Source organism: Mustelus asterias, chromosome 14 (assembly GCF_964213995.1).
Source record: "Mustelus asterias chromosome 14, sMusAst1.hap1.1, whole genome shotgun sequence".
Lineage (NCBI taxonomy): Eukaryota > Metazoa > Chordata > Chondrichthyes > Carcharhiniformes > Triakidae > Mustelus > Mustelus asterias.
Window position 1 is genome coordinate 100,819,915 of NC_135814.1, and position 19,843 is coordinate 100,839,757.

The following is a 19,843-nucleotide window of genomic DNA, read 5'->3' on the forward strand; positions in this document are numbered from 1 at the left end:
GCTGTGAGACAGCAATGCTACCACTGTGCCACCGTGCTGCCTTCCACTGTGCCACCGTGCTGCCTTCCACTGTGCCACCGTGGTGAGACAGTTCATCCAGAGAGCATATCACTTGTATATTGCGTCCAGCTGGTGGGCATTAATGGGGGATTCATTTGTGGTCCTTTTGGCCAAGATCAAGTGTCGGATCAAGCCCAGGATGAGGTGTAATGCCTCATCTTGGATCTTGTTTGTGTCTCTTGTGGGACCATGAATTGGATCCAATTTGACTTTGTTTTTCAGAGCAAGCGGGGAGATGGATTCGGGTCCACTCTGAGCACTGGCTTTGTAACTTTAAGAATGGAGTAAAAAAGAAATCAACTAAACAGAGTGGCTGCAATTGGAAGACATGTTGTGGGCACGCACTGTCCATAACTTCAGCACCTCACTCATCTGCAGATCGCACTATGAGGCAGGACAGGAAAGAACTTGCCATGTTCTGTGGAGAACCAGCGGCAGCTGTTGGCAATGATGGCAGCATTCTTTGGCTCTGGCATTTCTGCTCCATTTGTTTAAGTCTGGCATCAAATAGAAATATAGAAGATAGGAGCAGGAGGAGGCCATTCGGCCCTTTGAGCCTGCTCCGCCATTCATCACGATCATGGCTGATCGTCCAACTCAATCGCCTAATCCTGCTTTCTCCCCATAACCTTTGATCCCATTCACCCCAAGTGCTATATCCAGCCGCCTCTTGAATACATTCAATGTTTTGGTATCAACTACTTCCTGTGGTAATGAATTCCACAGGCTCACCACTCTTTGGGTGAAGAAATGTCTCCTCATCTCCGTCCTAAACAATCTACCCCAAATCCTCAGACTGTGACCCCGGGTTCTGGACTTCCCCACCACTGAGAACATCCTCCCTGCATCTACCCTGTCTAGTTCTGTTAAAATTTTATAAATCTCTATGAGATCCCCCTCATTTATCTGAACTCCAGCAAAAACAACCCTAACCTAGTCAATCTCTCCTCATACATCAGTCCCGCCATCCCTGGAATCAGCCTGGTAAACCTTCGCTGCATTCCTTCGAGAGCAAGAACATCCTTCCTCAGAAAAGGAGACTAAAACTGCACACAATACTCTAGGTGTGGCCTCACCAAGGCCCTGTATAATTGTAACAACACATCCCTGCTCCTGTACTCAAAACCTCTCGCAATGAAGGCCAACATTTGCCTTCTTTACCGCCTGCTGCACCTGCATGCTTACCTTCAACGACTGGTGCACAAGGGCCCCCAGGTCCCGCTGCACATTCCCCTCTCCCAATTTACAGCCATGCTCAAGAAGTGAGACTATATTATTCATCTCAACTGTCGTGCAATGTCTGCTGAGCAATTTAAATCCTCATGAGGGAGTTGGTGCTGTCAAGCCTCCCAGTGAGGTGTTCTTGTAAATAAAAGTATAAACGGACTCAGCCTCTTGGCTAACATCAAGCCTCACTTCACTTGCCCTTACGAATCACTTGAGTCAGACCGGTAGGAAAAAGTCTACGTGGATGGGAACCAGCGGAATGTGGCAACCCTGCGCCTGGGCAGCGGCCAACAAAATGTCCCATGGGGGCCACACTCAGAACCCAGATGGCTGGATCCAGGCCGCAAGTTGCCAGCCATTGGTTTACACCGTCACTTAGCACACTCGGGGGGAGGGAAAGGAAGTGAAATTTACACTGTGCTGCTACACAGTTGTCAGGGGAAGAGATTGTACTTAAAATTTACTGGAATAGACAGCAAGTTTACTAATGCACACTGCTGTTCATACTCAAATAAATCAGAACCTGTGGCAAGGAAGAGATGCACATCATAAACCTGTGGTCAGTTTAAGCTGCATCACTTTCTGCTCCAAGCAAATAGATGCTCATCCTCTGCCCCACAGAGTTTAAGTACATGATTGGTATATCAATTACCAATTCAATTCACCACTGATAATTAGGGCTGGTACTTAATGATGTAAAGACTGTTTCATGACGAGACTGATACACCTGCAACACTACCTCCTCAGCTCAGAAAGGGGAATAACTGAAGCTATAGTCTTATCTCTACAAGCAATAAATTGTTTCCAGAGGACTTTTAAACTTTAAGGCCGGAATTCCCCTGCTGTTCGTGCCGGCGGGATTCTCCAGTCCCGCTGGCAGCGCCCCCCCCACCCTTAGTGTCCAAAGATGTGCAGGGTAGGTGGATTGGCTGTGCTCAATTGCCCCTTAGTCTCAGGGGGATGAGCAGGGTAAATACTTGGGGTTACCGGGATAGGACCTGGGTGGAACTGTAGTCAGTGCAGACTCGATGGGCCAAATATCCTCCATCTGCACTGTAGGAATTCTATGATTACGGGGCATGCTAGAAGATGCCTGGCCCATTATGCTACCATTACTCTCTTGGGAAAGGGGAGGAGAGTAAGTGATTTGACTCCACATTCCCATAAGTGGTGGTGATTTGTGCAAAGCTCAGAGATGATGAATTTTTCAGTGTATATTCTTCAATGCACATCGGAGAGGAGCAGACAGTCACAATGTGCCGGAAGGATGTTGCCTGGATTGGTTGGCATGCCTTGAGGATAGGTTGAGGGAGCTCGGTCTTTTCTCCTTGGAGAGACAAAGGATGAGAGGTGACCTGATAGAGGTGTACAAGATGTTGAGAGGTATAGATCGGGTGGATTCTCGGAGGCTTTTTCCCAGGGCTGAAAAGGGTGCTACGAGAGGACACAGGTTTAAGGTGCTGGGGAGTAGGTACAGAGGAGATGTCAGGGGTAAGTTTTTCACTCAGAGGGTGGTGGGTGAGTGGAATCGACTGCCGTCAATGGTGGTGGAGGCAAGCTCAATAGGGTCTTTTAAGAGACTTCTGGATGAGTACATGGGACTTAATAGGATTGAGGGTTATAGGTAAGCCTATATATAAACCTAGGTAGGTAGGGACATGACCGGCGCAACTTGTGGGCCAAAGGGCCTGTTTGTGCTGTAGTTTTTCTATGTTCTAACCAGGTGGACAATGGTTGGCACTGCTGCCTCACAACGCCAGGGACCCGGATTCGATTCCCAGCTTGGGTCACTGCCTGTGTGGAGTTTGCGCGTTCTCCCCATGTCTGCATGGGTTTTCCTCCGGGTGCTCCGGTTTCCTCCCACAGTCCAAAGATGTGTGGGATAGATGGATTGGCCGTGTCAAATGGCCCCTTAGTGTCGGGGGACTACCTGGGGTAAATGCATGGGGTTTTGGGGATAGGGCCTGGGCGGGATTGTGGTCGGTGCAGACCCGATGGGCCGAATGGCCTCCTTCTGCACTGTTGGGATTCTGTGATTCTTCTAAACCTCTGTGCCGACTACCCGGACAACGTGTTGGGTTTTTGAGTGACTCACTCACCCTCCAGTTCCAGGTTCTAATGATACCTTCCCTCAAACAGCTGGATGAACAATAAAGCATATTATGGAACCGCTCAACCCATTGAAAGGACTGCTCTGCGTCAGATTTAATCAGAAGCGTCGGGTTACTCAATCCAACCACACGATCAAAGAAGCCAATACAAATATGTAAACAGCTCCTGGCCTGTGGAGAAGTGTCCGTTCCAGAACTTCACTCAGAGAAGTCAAGTTCTCCAAACAGCTGTCACAATAAAGATTCAAATAAGTCACAGGCAAAAGCACGATTTGCAGAGTTTTTTAAAAAATGTCTGGGCTTCAGAAGACATAAGCCCACGTGTCAGAGTCTGGGTTTTATATATCCTACCCAGACCAAAGAATAAAGGCTACCCTTTCTATAAATATTTTAATCTGGCAAATATTCAACAAAGGCTAGAAAACTTAAAACAACTCATTCGGCCAGTCCGGTTAATAATTCTCCCAGGACTTTTTTTTTTAAATTGAGAAAATAGTAAGAAGCAGAAGACAAGATAAGTGATGAGACAGGAACAGAAGATGCTGGAAAATCTCAGCAGGTCTGACAGCATCTGTGGAGAGAGAATAGAGTCAAGGCTCTAGTCACAGATGCTGTCAGACCTGCTGAGATTTTCCAGCATTTTCTGTTTTTGCTTCAGATTCCAGCATCCGCAGTATTTTGCCTTTATTTAAGATAAGTGATAAGTAGGGGTTAAGTCAATCATCTCCTCTAACGGACGGTAAGTCATAAAACAAAGAGAACAAAGAACAGTACGGTACAGGAACAGGCCCTTTGGCCCTCCAAGCCTGCGCTGATCACGTTGTCCTATCTTGACCAACCGCTTATATCCCTCTATTCCCCGTCTGTTCTTGTGTCTATCCAAATAAGTCTTAAATGTCGCTATCTGCCTCCACCACCTCACTTGGCAGTGCATTCCAGGCCCCCACCACCCTCTGTGTAAAAAAAACTTCTCCCCGCACATCTCCATTGTGCCCCCTGTAATTGTCATTTCTGCCCTGGGAAAAAGCTTCCAACTGTTCACCCTATCCATACCCCTCATAATTTTATAAACTTCTATCAGATCACCCCTCAGCTCCGTCTTTCCAGGGAGAACAATCCCAGTTTATTCAATCTCTCCTCATAGCTAATACCCTCCATACCAGGCGACATCCTGGTAAACCTTTTCTGCACTTTCCAAAGCCTCCACATCCTTCTGATAGTGTGGTGACCAGAATTGGACACAGTATTCCAAATGTGGCCTAACCAACGTTTTATAAAACCGTAACATAATTTTATGCTCGATGCTCCTTCTGATGAAGGCGAGCGTGCCACATGCTTTCTTCACACTTTCCACCTGTGCTGCCACATTTAAGGATCTGTGGACCTGTATTCCCAGATCTCTCTGTAATCTCCTCGGGATAAAGACACACATGCTCAGTGGCCTAACCATTGGTGACATTACAGAGAAACTAGGAGTAGGAGTAGGCCTAGGGTCAATTTAGCATGGCCAATCAACCTAACCCGCACCTCTTTGGACTGAGGGGGGGAAACCAGAGCACCCAGACGAAACCTAGGCAGACACGGGGCGAACGTGCAAACTCCACACAGACGGTGACCTGAGGCTAGAATTGAACCCGGGTCCATGGTGCTGTGAGGCGGCACTGCTAACCATTGTGCCTCAGATAAGGGCATCAAAGATGCGCACAATACTCCAGGTGTGGCCTCACCAACACTCTGTACAATTGCAACATCACCACAGCATCCAGTCCAGCAGGGCTGAAGGCAGGCATCAGTTTTTTGACAATCGGAGCCTATCTGATTCTCAGGGGCATCAAAACAGCAGTCAGTAATCAGAGTGCAGAAGAAACTTTATCCATGTGTTCGACATAATAATGGAACCAGAAGCGTGGGAGCTGAAATGAAACTCTAATCCCAAACTGTGGAACCACGTGTTAAATGTTGACTAAGTATCGACAGATCAGATGATCTGCTACTGTAGGAGAAAGCAAGTGGCCTTGTCTCGAGCCAGTTTACTTGTGGACATCTGCCACGACAGTGCAGTCAGATGGTGCTCCCGAGACAAAGGAACTGGTGAAACGATGAGATATTGCAGAGTTCTCAAGTATGACATTCAGGACATTTCGATAATGGTTTGGATCTAATCTTTCTTTATATCATTACAGGTTTGCAAATCCCTAGAACTGTGACAAGCTTTTGGACAAAAGACTACTGTACTTGCCAAAGAAAGCGCAGAGACAATCACTTCTTCACTTCAAAGCCTAAGGGTGAAACATTAGTTGCTTACTCCAAATCCCTAATTAAACATTACATACACTGATGACTAAAATAACACATGCCCGAACTTGGTAATATTTGGGGGGGGGGGGGTTTGCTGCTGCTGCTAGTTTTAAGATCCTGTCGCTTCACCCTGTCGTGCAACTCCTTGATTTTTCTGCCCTCTGACTTTGCAAGTTGTGGGTTCAAACCCCGCTCGAGGGATTTACGTCCATAATTTAGGCTGGTAATGAAGGAGAGTGTTGGTTGGATAGAACGTTAAATGAAGGGAAGCCCTGTCTACCCTCACAGCTGGACACAAAGGATCCCATGGCATTATTTCAGAGGAAGAAGTTTAACAACACCAGGTTAAAGTCCAACAGGTTTATTTGGTAGCAAAAGCCACACAAGCTTTCGGAGCTCTAAGCCCCTTCTTCAGGTGAGACTCGCCTGAAGAAGGGGCTTAGAGCTCCGAAAGCTTGTGTGGCTTTTGCTACCAAATAAACCTGTTGGACTTTAACCTGGTGTTGTTAAACTTCTTACTGTGTTTACCCCAGTCCAACGCCGGCATCTCCACATCATTATTTCAGAGGAGCAGGCAAATTCTCCCTTGTGTCCTGGTCAATATATATCGCTCAACCAACACCTAAAAACAGATAATCTGCTCATTATCACGTTGCTTGTGGGATCTTGCTGTGCGCAAATTGCCTGTCCGTTTCCGACATTACAACAGTGACCACACTTCAAAAGTGCACCGCTGGCTTCGAAATGTAAATTGCTAAATAAATGCAAGTTTTTTTTCTCCCAATTTGCGTAGAAAGAATTCCCAATAAATGAAGTTGCGTGGGGTATGAACGGTTTCCATACCCCATGTGATGAAGGAGACACGTTATTCGTCAGTCCCTCTTCTATGTCAAGCTATTCCTGTTCTTAGCTTCAGATGTCCAACACGGGCCGTTTAAAATCAAAACCAACCTGTTAGTACCAAGAATCCTAGGCTCATTCATATTGTAGTAATCAGTCTCCAAATTCCCTCTGCTTAGTTGTATTAAAGTCCCGTCTCAAAGATTATCAACACAATTAAAGTTTATTATTTATTAGTGTCACAAGAAGGCTTACATTAACACTGCAATGAAGTTACTGTGAAAATCCCCTAGTCGCCACACTCCAGCGCCTGTTCGGGTACACTGAGGGAGAATTTAGCATGGCCAATGCACCCTAACAAGCACGTTTTTCGGACTGTGGGAGAAAACCGGAGCACCCGGAGGAAACCCGGGGAGACCATGCAGACTGCGCACAGAAAGAGACCCAAGCCGGGATTCGAACCCGGGTCCCAGGTGCTGTGAGACAGCAGTGCTAACCGCTGTGCAGATTTCCACTCCATCTGACAAAGGAGCAGCGCTCCGAAAGCTAATGGTATTTGCGACCAAATAAACCTGTTGGACTTTAACCTGGTGTTGTTAAAACTCTTACTGTGTTTACCCCAGTCCAACGCCAGCATCTCCACATCATGACCGTCCCAATTACTCAGGGCTTATAGAAGTCTAGTAATTATACAGTACAGGATACTCACTGACATCTCGAGTAAAAATGAGAGGAGGAACTTTTATTCCTATAGCACTGTCTCGCTTCAGGACATTGGAAAACACATTGCAATGAATGGATCCATTTTGGAAGTGGAGCCACTCTTGTTATGCAAGCTAACTGCCAGCGAATCTGCTGAGTTAAGTCAATTGTTGGTGCGAGCTGTGGCAGGAATGTTGGCCAGGACACTGAGGGAACTCCCTACTCTTCTCAGCAGTGCCCTGATGCCTTTTACATCCAAACAGGTAGATCGGGTCTCACTTTATCACATCTGATGGATGGCGCCTCTAAACAATACAGCAGCCCTTGGCTAGTGCACTTCAGTGCCAGTTCAGAGGTAAGGATGCTTCCCCACTGAGCCAAGCTGACAATTAGCTTTACCACGCCGCATCAAATGTCACACTGCTACCACAGCCTCAAGCTTTCATCTGAAATTGTATGACGAGTCGGTGAGGAAAGGCAAGATGCGGCTTGGCAGTGGTCATGCATGTCAGAGGATCCTGGAAGATATCCGAATTGCAAGTGTGAACTGGGATAAATCCGAGGCATTGATGTGGATTGCCACAACAACTTAAGCAGCCTGACTTAATTGTGCAGCAGTGCTCAAGAAAACAGATGCTGCGTTTGACAAATATGTTACTTGCCAATTTGGTACCAGAGCTTGGCAAACCGGTGTGTCAAGTGGAGACACGATCAGATGATGCCTCACAGTGTTGAACATCCAACAATATTTAATGCACAGGCCCACGAGCAAACAGCAGCGATTTTTGTTCTATTCATTCGTGGGACGTGGGTGTTGCTGGCTGGGTCAGCATTTGTTGCCCATCCCTGAGGGCAGTTGAGAGTCAACCACATTGCTGTGGATCTGGAGTCCCGTGTAGGCCAGACCGGGTAAGGACGGCAGATTTCCTTCCCTAAAGGACATTAGTGAACCAGATGGGTTTTTCCGACAATCGGCAATGGTTTCATGGTCATCAGAAGATTCATAATTCCAGATTTTTTTAAAAACTGAAGGTAAATTCCACCATTTGCCGTGGCGTGATTCGAACCCGGGTCCCCAGAACATTAGCTGAGTTAATAGTCTAGCAATAACACCACTAGGCCTTTGCTCATTTGTTCCGATACTATGGCACCTTGTGGAACCAAGGTTCCCTGTTTCTGAAGGACATATTTTACACAGAGGGTGGTGGGGGCCTGGAATGCGCTGCCAGGCAAGGTGGTGGAGGCGGACACACTGGGAACGTTTAAGACTTATCTAGACAGCCATATGAACGGAGTGGGAATGGAGGGATACAAAAGAATGGTCTAGTTTGGACCAGGGAGCGGCACGGGCTTGGACGGCCGAAGGGCCTGTTCCTGTGCTGTATTGTTCTTTGTTCAAATAAAGGAAGGATTCGGTTTCCTTTGTAAAAGGAAGTAAACTGCTCACTTTTAATGAATTCTACGATGGGCAAATTCCACACAGACAGTGACCCAAGCCGGGAATCGATCCCTGGCGCTGTGAGACAGCCATGCTAACCACTGTGCCACCATGCACCCCAACACGAGCTTGCAAGGTGCCAGAAAACAGGAGTTAAGAGAGGACAGACAAAAGGACAGATAGTGACAACCACTATTTTATCCCTCAGCAGCACGAGGGGTTGAGAAAGAGAGGGAGGGAGTGCCATTTTACACACTTGTACTCTAACCTCGACTGGACAATCGCGCAGTGTCACAGACACAACACTGCTGCCACAAAATGCATTGCGATGCAGTGCGGCATTGGTGGGATGTGAGGAGGTTAGACAGACAAATGTTAGTACAATACATCCCCATCTGCAATAAACCAACACCCAGCAGCTGCAGAGATGGTTGGAGAAAGATTATACAAGGTACAGCAGCACCCTCTGGTGATAGACAGAAACTGCTCCAAGAATCGCACCCAAAAGGAGTCTCATCTCACTTTCCACACAAACTGATCCACAATCCATTCAAAGCACTTCCTCCAACAGGACTGATTGTAAAGCACTGAGAGCCAGCCAAGGCTCAGTGGCCAGTACTCTCACCTCCACGCCAATCCTCAAGGGTAACTGAGGAGGTGCTGCCCTGTCAGAGGTGCAGCTGAATCGAGGCCCTGTCTGCGCTCGCAAGGTGGATACAAAAGATTCTGTGCCACTATTCTGAAGAGGAACAGGCGGCACGGTGGCACGGTGGTTAGCACTGCTCCCTCACAGCGCTAGGGACCAGGTTCGATCCCCGACTTGGGTCACTGTCTGTGTGGAGTTTGCACATTCTCCCTGTGTCTGCCTGGGTTCCCTCCGGGTGCGCCGGTTTCCTCCCACAGTCCAAGGATGTGCGGTTAGGTGGGTTGGCTGTGCTAAATTGCCCCTTAGTGTCAGGGGAATTAGCTAGGGCAAATGCATGGGGTTATGGGGATAGGACTTGGGTGGGATTGTGGTCGGTGCAGACTCAATGGGCCGAATGGCCTCCTTCTGCACTGTAGGGATTTTATGATTCTAGGAACAGGGGAATTCGTCCCAGTGTCCTGATCGATATTCATCCCTCAATAACAACACCAATACAGATGATTAGGTCATCAGGACACTGCTGCTGAGAGAGCTTACTGTGAACAAACTGGCTGGCATCTTCCCTACATCACAATAGTGCCTGCACTTCCAAACTATTTTATTGCTTGAAGACACTTTGGGACTTAGGGTCTTCATGAAAGGTCTATTACTTTATTTATCAGTGCCACAAGTAGGCTTACGTTAACACTGCAATGAAGATACTGTGAAAATCCCCTAGTCGCCACACTCCAGCGCCTGTTCGGGTACACTGAGGGAGAATTTAGCATGACCAATGCCCCTAACCAGCACGTCTTTCGGACTGTGGGAGGAAACCGGAGCACCCGGAGGAAACCCACGCTGAAACGGAGTGAATATGCAGACTCCACACAGACAGTGACCCAAGCTGGGAATCGAACCCGGGTCCCTGGCGCTGTGAGGGAGCAGTACTAAACACTGTGCCACCGTGCCGCCCTAAGTTGATAAGTTGGATGTGAATGCACTGGTGGAGGCAGATTCAAAAGAATTATTTTTAGGTGATACTGGTCGACAAATAATTATTTGTCAGGACACCAGAGAGTACTCTTCTCTGAAATAGTGCCAGGAGATCCATCACATCCACCATTCAAAATAATTCGATAAGCAGCTGGGGAGAAACATTTGCAGGGCTACAGGGAAAGGCTGGAACATGGGACTAACTGATCGGCTTTTACAAGGAGCTGGCAAAGACATGATGGGCCGAATGGTCACTTTGTGTTGTAAGCATTCAATGGTTTCTTCTTTCATGATCAGTATGATGCAAACTCTGTTTTCCACATCACCATCTCCCACCCACCAGCAGACAGTAACACCCCATTTTAAACTTGGTTAACACTGCTATCAGTGGTGTTGAGTTAAAGTCATAGAGATATATAGCACAGAAACAGGCCCTTCAGCCCAGCTCGTCCATGCCGACCAGGTTTCATAGAATCCTACAGTACAGAAGGACGACATTCAACCCGAGTCTGTACCGACCACAATCCCACCCATAACCCCACAGGTTTACCCTAATTCCCCTTACATTAGGATCAATTTAGCATGCCAATCAACCTAACCCACACATCTTTGGACTGTGGGAGGAAACCGGAGCACCTGGCGGAAACCCACGAAGACACGGGGAGAATGTGCAAACTCCACACAGACAGTGACCCGAGCCGGGAATCGAACCCGAGTCCCTGGCGCTGTGAGGCAGTGGTGCTAACCACTGTGCTACCATGCCGCCCCAAACTGAACTAGATCCATTTGCCTGCGTTTTGCCCATATCCCTCTAAACCTTCCATGTACCTGTCCAAATGTCTTTTAAATGTTGTAATTGTACCCGCCTCTACCACCTCCTCTGGCAGCTCATTCCATATACGCACCACCACCCCGTATGTGAAAGAGTTGCCCCCTTTAAGTCGTTCCCCTCTCACCTTAAACCTATGCCCTCTAGTTTTGGACTCCCCACCCTGGGGAAAAGACTTCAGCTGTTCACCTTATCTATGCCCCTCTATTTTTAAAACCTCTATAAGGTCACCCCTCATCCTCCTATGCTCCACGGAATATAGTCCCAGCCTATCCAGCCTCTCCTTATAATTCAGCAGCACTCCAGTCTCTGATCAGAAGATTGTGGGTTCAAGTCCCACTCCTGAGACTTGAGCGCACAACTTTGGGTGACACTCTGGTCCGGTGCTAGGGGAGTTGCAGGTGCCATCTTTCAGAGAAGGCATTAGGCAGAGACCAAGCCTGCCCTCTCGGATGGATCCCATAGCATTGTTTCAAAAATCAGTTGAGTTTTCCCCAGTCCTGGCTAATAATCATTTGTCAACCAAGATTCCTGAACAAAAATACTTATTTGGGTGGCATGGTGGTTAGCACTGCTGCCTCACAGCGCCAGGGTCCCGGGTTCAAATCCCGGCTTGGGTCGCTGTCTGTGTGGATTCTGCACGTTCGGTGTCTGCGTGGGTTTCCTCCGGGTGCTCTGGTTTCCTCCCACAGTCCAAAGATGTGCGGGTTAGCTGGATTGGCCATTCTAAATTGCCCCTTAGTGTCAGGGGGACTAGTTAGGGTAAATATGTGGGGTTACGGGGATGGGGCCTGGCTGGGATTGTGGTCAGGGCAGACTTGGGCTGAATGGCCTCCTTCTGCACTGTAGGGATTCTATGATTCATCAGATTTGAAAGGGGGAAAAAGAAATGACACAAGCCGCTAACTGCTAAATTCTCAGAGACTCAAACACAGAGAAGCTCCGAGAAGCCAGATGCCTTCACACCAGGCTGCTTACAGATAAAAACCAAGCGCCATAACTGTATTTAATTATAAGGACAGCTATTGTTTACAGCTTGTGCACAAAAATCCTACTGATCACTACGTAGCTGCAACTTTGTGTGCCCACTAAAAACAAGGAACAATGCGCAAGGGAGTATTAATACACCACTGGTCAGACATATTTCCATTATACTCATGTCCAGGAGTTAGTAGATAAGTAGAGAAAAATAGGTGCTTGATTTTATAATTAAGTAGACGTGCACAAATTGTAATTGGATAACTATATACGTACATTATACACAATGTAATCCTAATTACCAATTGTGAATGGATATCGATCATTTATTACAATTGCTACAATAATTTGTAATCGTACCCGCCTCTACCAACTCCTCCAGCAGCTCACTCCATGTACGCACCACCCTCAGTGTGAAAGAGTTGCCCCTTTTAAATCTTTCCCCTCTCAGCTTGAAGCTATGCCCTCCAGTTTTGGCCTAGTGACAGTGACTATTACGAAACAAAGTTTTAAACAAGTGTTTTGATTTGGTTGGTACATGTTAATTGCTTGCAATGGAACTTGAAGGTATAATTGCCACTGTAATCCTGTGCTCTGGGAGATGGCAAGCCACATGGTGAATGACTAGCTCCCTTGCTATAGCTTGAAATAAAGGCTGTTCTTAAACTGAGTGTCACCTGGTGACTTGGAGGTGAGGTACACTGTAGTTGAATAGCTGTGAAACTCCCTTCAGCGTGGTAGGCTGCATTTCTCACTTTGTTCTCCTTTGAGTACTCATTTTCTCTAAAGGTGCTGCTTTGGGAACCCGTCTCGCTCTGAGCTGTGCGTGCTTTTTCACACGCTACACCAGTTTTAATTGCCCCCCTGCACCTTCTTCTGGTGGCTGCATCGCTGTCATTTCCTGCTCTTTCCCTGAACTAGAACATTTCAACCTCGCTTCTAATTTCCAACTCTTCCCTTCCCCGACTTCTCAATTGACATTTCTGGAGATAGGTTACCGACCAATATCCACTATCAGCTGACTAACTCTCACCGTTACCATGACTACACTTCCTCTCACCCTGCTTCTTGGAAGGACTCTACTCTTTGCACCTTCTCAGTCATGCCTATTCTGACAATGCCACCTTCAATAGCAGCGCTCCTGATAGGTCTACCTTTTGCCCCAACTGAGGATTTCTCTCCACCTTGATTAGCTGGACCCTTCACCAAGCCTATTCCCCCTCCCTCCCAGAATCATGATAGGGTTTCCCCATCCATCCCAGTAGATTCCATATTCAGTGGATCACTCACACCCTCTTTCTCCCACCTCCAGTGCGATGACACTAAACACATCTTCCCCTCCACCCCTTTCAGATTCATTCAACTGCACCTTCCAAACCCGGGACTTCTGCCACTAGGACAAGGACAGCAGTGCGTGGGAACACCACCACTTGCAAGTGCCCCTCCAAGTCATGCACCATCCTGATTTGGAAGCATATTGGCCAATCCTTCACTGTCACGGTCAAAATCCTGAAACCCCTTCTCTAATAGCACTGTGGGTGTACTTACACCCTGGAATGCCCTCTCTAACAGCACTGTGGGTACACCTACACCCTGGAACTCCCTCTCTAACAGCCTTGTGGGTGTACCTACACTGGACTGCAGCAGTTCAAGACGACAGTTCAGCAAAAATGCTGACCCAGCCAGCAATCCCCAGAACCCATAAATGAATTTAAAAAACTATCTAAAGGGCCTGGTCCCTCCCTGGCCCACTCTTCAATCACTCCCAGATAAACACAGGAGATACAGTACCCGCCCCTTTCCCCCACCTTCCTGCATCCCAAACCTAGTGATTTACTGGTACATCTTTCAATTTAGTGTGCTGTATTCGCAGTTCACAATACAGTCCCCAGTACACCGGACAGACCAGATCGTGGGTGGCTGCCTTGCTGCACATCTCCATTCAATCCGCAATAATGACTCCGAGCTTCCCAGTGTTTGGATTTTCTAATTCTCCACCTCATTCTAACCTTTCTGTCCTCAATCTCGTACACTGTATCAATGAAGCTCAATATAAACAGCACAGTGGTTAGCACTGCTGCCCCACAGTTCCAGGGACCCAGGTTCAATTCTGGCTTTGGGTGACTGGCGTGTGTGTGGAGTTTGCACGTTCATAGAATCCCTACAGTGCAGAAGGAGGCCATTCGGCCCAAAGAGCCTGCACCAACCACAATCCCACCCAGACCCTATCTCCATAACCCCATGCATTTACCCCCACTAGTCCCCCTGACACTAAGGGGCAATTTAGCACGGCCAATCCACCCAACCCGCACATCTTTGGGCTGTGAGGGGAAACCGGAGCACCCGGAGGAAGTCCATGCACACACGGGGAGAACGTGCAAACTCCACACGTAGAGTGACCCGAGCCGAGAATCGAAGCCGGGTCCCTGGCGCTGTGAGGCAGCAGTGCTAACCCGTGCCGCCCACATTCTCCCCATGTCTGCGTGGGTTTCCTCCGGGTGCTTCGGTTTCCTCCCACACTCCAAAGATGTGCAGGTTAGGTGGACTGGCCTTGCTAAATTGCCCTTGAATGACTCAAGGTGTGTAGGTTGGATGGATTAGCCATGGTGAATGTGTGAGGTTATAGGGATAGGGTGGGGGACAGGGTCTGGGTAAGATATTCCATCAGTTACTACAGGAAGTATTTTGCCTAGGCAGAAGACCCTGCACAATGTTCTATAAAATTCCAATTCTAACTGAATTGATGGAATATTAAAGGGTATAAACAAGATAATTTAGACATTAACAATCATATTCCACAGTCAGTGCAGACTCGATGGGTCGAATGGCATCTTCTGCACTATAGGGATTCTATGATAAGATCAAAGCATCTTTCAATTAGGCACTTCACGACCGTGAGTATAAATCACAATTTCACATAAGGATTACTCCATGATGGCAATGATTCTGCTATTCCCATTACACCGCCTCTGGTTACAGCTTTTGTTTTGGTACTTGTCCTCTTACCACCTCCATTTGCCAAGCACCATCACACTGTGCCATTTAGTCACAGAAAAATCACTTAGCAAATCATCTGTAGACAGAGAAAGAGTGTTCATGCTTTAGGCTGATGATTTATTATGAGACCATCAACTGGAAACATTTCTCTCTCCACCGATGCTGCCTGAACTGCTGAGTACTAGCATTTTCCTGTGTACATTTCAGATTCCCAGCCTCCGCAGTATTGTGCTTTCATAAAACTAAAGCAAATGTAATCTATGTCACACTGCTCTCGGTAGGAGCTTGCAGCATGCAAAGTTGTGTTTTCTGCATGACAAGTGACTACATTCCAAGAGCATCTAATTGGCTGTAAACAAAAAAAGGTAAAGTCGCCAAAGTCCCAGATGGTCATGACTGGTGGTGATTTAACCCGAGGATCACCACACCTCAGGAGTGGGTGGCACGGTGGTTGGCACTGCTGCCTCACAGCGCCAGGGACCTGGGTTCGATTCCTGGCTTGGGTCACTGTCTGCGTGGAGTTTGCACATTCTCCCCATTGGTTTCCTCCGGGTGCTCCGGTTTCCTCCCACAGTCTGAAAGACGTGCTGGTTAGGGTGCATTGGTTGTGCTAAATTCTCCCTCAGTGTTACCCAAACAGGCGCCGGAGTGTGGTGACGAGGGGATTTTCATAGTAACTTCCTTGCAGTGTTAATGTAAGCCTACTTGCGACACTAATAAATAAACTTTAAAACAAGGTTGAGAAGGCGGGGCCTTCATGAATAACCTCTGCCAATGCTGTCGGCATTGCTCTGCATCATGAACGAGCCGTCCAGCCAACTGAGCTAAACCGACCTCAATTGGCTCGAAGAGCCTTTGGGACAGCGTGAGATTTTGCAAGGTGACAGTAAAAATGCAAGCCTTTCTTGTAGAATCTCAGAAGTTTGGTACGTGATTTGCATACAGAAGTGACATTTTGTGACAACATGTAAAGCAGTCTAATTTGGGGTTTGTGGTCACGGTCAGTGGATAATCAAGCCCACAGCTGCACTGGAATGTTCTCCGACATAAATTAACATTTAACAGTGCCTTGGGTAAATAATAGCACTTCTACCTCTGGAGGGCCGCACACCAAGACATGAATGCACAATATACTATTTTGAGGTTAAACCAATTAAAGGAAAGTAAGCAAACTGAGGGAGGGCGGCTCCCTTAAAGGGATACCCGCATCAAACCAAAATAAAAGGGTGGTACAGAGTTTAGCACAGCTGCCTCACAGCACCAGGACCCAGGTTCAATACCGGCTTCAGGTGTCTGTCTGTGTGGGGTCTGCACATTCTCCCCATGTCTGCATCGGTTACCTCCGGGCGCAGCGGTTTCCTCCCACATGCCAAAGATGGGCAGGTTAGGTGGACTGGCTATGCTAAACTGCCCCATAGCGTCGGGGGGATTAATGGGGTAAAAAATGTGGGGTTGGGGGATAGAGTGGGATTGTTGTTAGTGCAGGCTTGATGGGCCTAATCGCCTCCTTCTGTACCATAGGACTTGTATGAGTCTATGTAACGGCAGATGAATATTAAATCTAAATTAAAGGGGTCAATAAAACACTGCAGTCCCTGGGGTATCGTGCACAGGGAGGCTTCAACAGTGTCAGCAGACGGTCTGATGGGAGGGAGGGGGGGTGAGGGGGAAGAGAGAGATTTCCTGCTGTCCCTCCACAATGCCTGCCCCCCCCCTCGCCCCGGGCCTGTCCCCAATGCTCCCCCCCCCTCGCCCCGGGCCTGTCCCCAAAGCCGCCCCCCCGCCCTGGGCCTTTCCCCAATGCCCCGCCCCCCCCCCCCGCACCGGGCCTGTCCCCAATGCCCCCCCCCCTCGCCTGTCCCCAATGCCCCCCCTCGCCTGTCCCCAATGCCCCCCCCTCGCCTGTCCCCAATGCCCCCCCCTCGCCTGTCCCCAATGCCCCCCCCTCGCCTGTCCCCAATGCCCCCCCCTCGCCTGTCCCCAATGTCCCCCCCTCGCCTGTCCCCAATGCCCCCCCCTCGTCTGTCCCCAATGCCCCCTCTCGCCTGTCCCCAATGCCCCCCCCTCGCCTGTCCCCAATGCCCCCCCCTCGCCTGTCCCCAATGCCCCCCCTCGCCTGTCCCCAATGCCACCCCCCTCGCCTGTCCCCAATGCCACCCCCCTCGCCTGTCCCCAATGCCCCCCCCCTCGCCTGTCCCCAATGCCCCCCCCCTCGCCCAGGGCCTGTCCCCAATGCCCCCCCCCGGTCCTGTCCCCAATGCCCCCCCCTCGCCCTGGGCCTGTCCTCAATGCCCCCCCCTCGCCTGTCCCCAATGCCCCCCCTCGCCCTCGCCCCAATGCCCCACCCCCTCGCCTGTCCCCAATGCCACCCCCCTCGCCTGTCCCCAATGCCCCTCCCTCGCCTGTCCCTAATGCCCCCCCTCGCATGTCCCCATTGCCCCCCCTCGCCTGTCCCCAATGCCCCCCCTCCCCCTCGCCTGTCCCCAATGCCCCCCCCTCGCCTGTCCCCAATGCCCCCCCCTCGCCTGTCCCCATGCCCCCCCCTCGCCTGCCCCCAATGCCCCCCCCTCGCCTGTCCCCAATGCCCCCCCCTCGCCTGTCCCCAATGCCCCCCCCTCGCCTGTCCCCAATGCCCCCCCCTCGCCTGTCCCCAATGCCCCCCCCTCGCCTGTCCCCAATGCCCCCCCTCGCCTGTCCCCAATGCCCCCCCCTCGCCTGTCCCCAATGCCCCCCCCTCGCCTGTCCCCAATGCCCCCCCCTCGCCAGTCCCCAATGCCCCCCCCTCGCCAGTCCCCAATGCCCCCCCCTCGCCTGTCCCCAATGCCCCCCCCTCGCCTGTCCCCAATGCCACCCCCCTCGCCTGTCCCCAATGCCCCCCCCTCGCCTGTCCCCAATGCCCCCCCCCTCGCCCAGGGCCTGTCCCCAATGCCCCCCCCCCCGGTCCTGTCCCCAATGCCCCCCCCTCGCCCTGGGCCTGTCCCCAATGCCCCCCCCTCGCCTGTCCCCAATGCCCCCCCTCGCCTGTCCCCAATGCCCCTCCCCCTCCCCTGTCCCCAATGCCCCCCCTCCCCCTCGCCTGTCCCCAATGCCCCCCCTCGCCTGTCCCCAATGCCCCCCTCGCCTGTCCCCAATGCCCCCCCTCGCCTGTCCCCAATGCCCCCCCTCGCCTGTCCCCAATGCCCCCCCTCGCCTGTCCCCAATGCCCCCCCTCGCCTGTCCCCAATGCCCCCCTCGCCTGTCCCCAATGCCCCCCCTCGCCTGTCCCCAATGCCCCCCCTCGCCTGTCCCCAATGCCCCCCCTCGCCTGTCCCCAATGCCCCCCCTCGCCTGTCCCCAATGCCCCCCCTCGCCTGTCCCCAATGCCCCCTCTCGCCTGTCCCCAATGCCCCCCCTCGCCTGTCCCCAATGCCCCCCCTCGCCTGTCCCCAATGCGCCCCCCCTCGCCTGTCCCCAATGCCCCCCCTCGCCTGTCCCCAATGCCCCCCCTCGCCTGTCCCCAATGCCCCCCCCTCGCCTGTCCCCAATGCCCCCCCTCGCCTGTCCCCAATGCCCCCCCCTCCCCCTCACCTGTCCCCAATGCCCCCCCCTCCCCCTCACCTGTCCCCAATGCCCCCCCCCCCTCGCCCCAGGCCTGTCCCCAATGCCCCCCCTCCCCCTCGCCTGTCCCCAATGCCCCCCCCTCCCCCTCGCCTGTCCCCAATGCCCTCCTCCCCCTCGCCTGTCCCCAACGCCCCCCCTCCCCCTCGCCTGTCCCCAATACCCCCCTCGCTTGTCCCCAATGCCCCCCCTCCCCCTCGCCTGTCCCCAATGCCCCCCCTCGCCCCTCGCCTGTCCCCAATGCCCCCCCTCCCCCTCGCCTGTCCCCAATGCCCCCCCTCCCCCTCGCCTGTCCCCAACGCCCCCCCCCCCCCCCCTCGCCTGTCCCCAACGCCCCCCCCCCCCCTCGCCTGTCCCCAACGCCCCCCCCCCCTCGCCTGTCCCCAACGCCCCCCCCCCCCCCCTCGCCTGTCCCCAACGCCCCCCCCCCCCCCTCGCCTGTCCCCAACGCCCCCCCCCCCCCCCTCGCCTGTCCCCAACGCCCCCCCCCCCCCCCCTCGCCTGTCCCCAACGCCCCCCCCCCTCGCCTGTCCCCAACGCCCCCCCCCCTCCCCTGTCCCCAATGCCCCCCTTCCCCCGGGCCTGTCCCTCCCCCCCCCGGGCCTATCCCTCCCCCCCCCGGGCCTGTCCCTCCCCCCCCCGGGGCTGTCCCTCCCCCCCCCGGGCCTGTCCCTCCCCCCCCCGGGCCTGTCCCTCCCCCCCCCGGGCCTGTCCCTCCCCCCCCCGGGCCTGTCCCTCCCCCCCCCGGGCCTGTCCCTCCCCCCCCCGGGCCTGTCCCTCCCCCCCCCGGGCCTGTCCCTCCCCCCCCCGGGCCTGTCCCTCCCCCCCCCGGGCCTGTCCCTCCCCCCCCCGGGCCTGTCCCTCCCCCCCCGGGCCTGTCCCTCCCCCCCCGGGCCGCCATCCTGAAACGTCACCCTCGGGCGGACCCAAATGCCCCGATATTCCGCAGCTGAGGCCCCACTCTCTCTCTCTCGCCCCCGCGGTCTCTCTCCCTCCTGCGGGAGCGCCACACTGCCCGCCGGCCGCTCCACTCACGCTTGTACTCGGCCATCAGCCGCTTCAACGCCGTGCCCGCCATCGCCCCCACGAACGTTGACGCCGCCCCCGGATGTGGCCGGGGGACCGTTTACGCCGGCGTACCGCCGTCA

General features: G+C 52.1%; 1 protein-coding gene across 1 annotated transcript in view; it reads right to left on the reverse strand.

The window, feature by feature from the left end:
- Positions 1-19,811, reverse strand: part of ube2g2 (ubiquitin-conjugating enzyme E2G 2 (UBC7 homolog, yeast)) — a 52,250-nt gene extending 32,439 nt beyond the window's left edge. Inside the window, exon 1 of the mRNA XM_078228981.1 lies at positions 19,731-19,811. Coding sequence (XP_078085107.1) covers positions 19,731-19,773 — 43 coding nt within the window. The 5' untranslated portion in view covers positions 19,774-19,811. The remainder of the gene's footprint in view (positions 1-19,730) is intronic.
- Between the last annotated feature and the right edge of the window lie 32 nt (positions 19,812-19,843).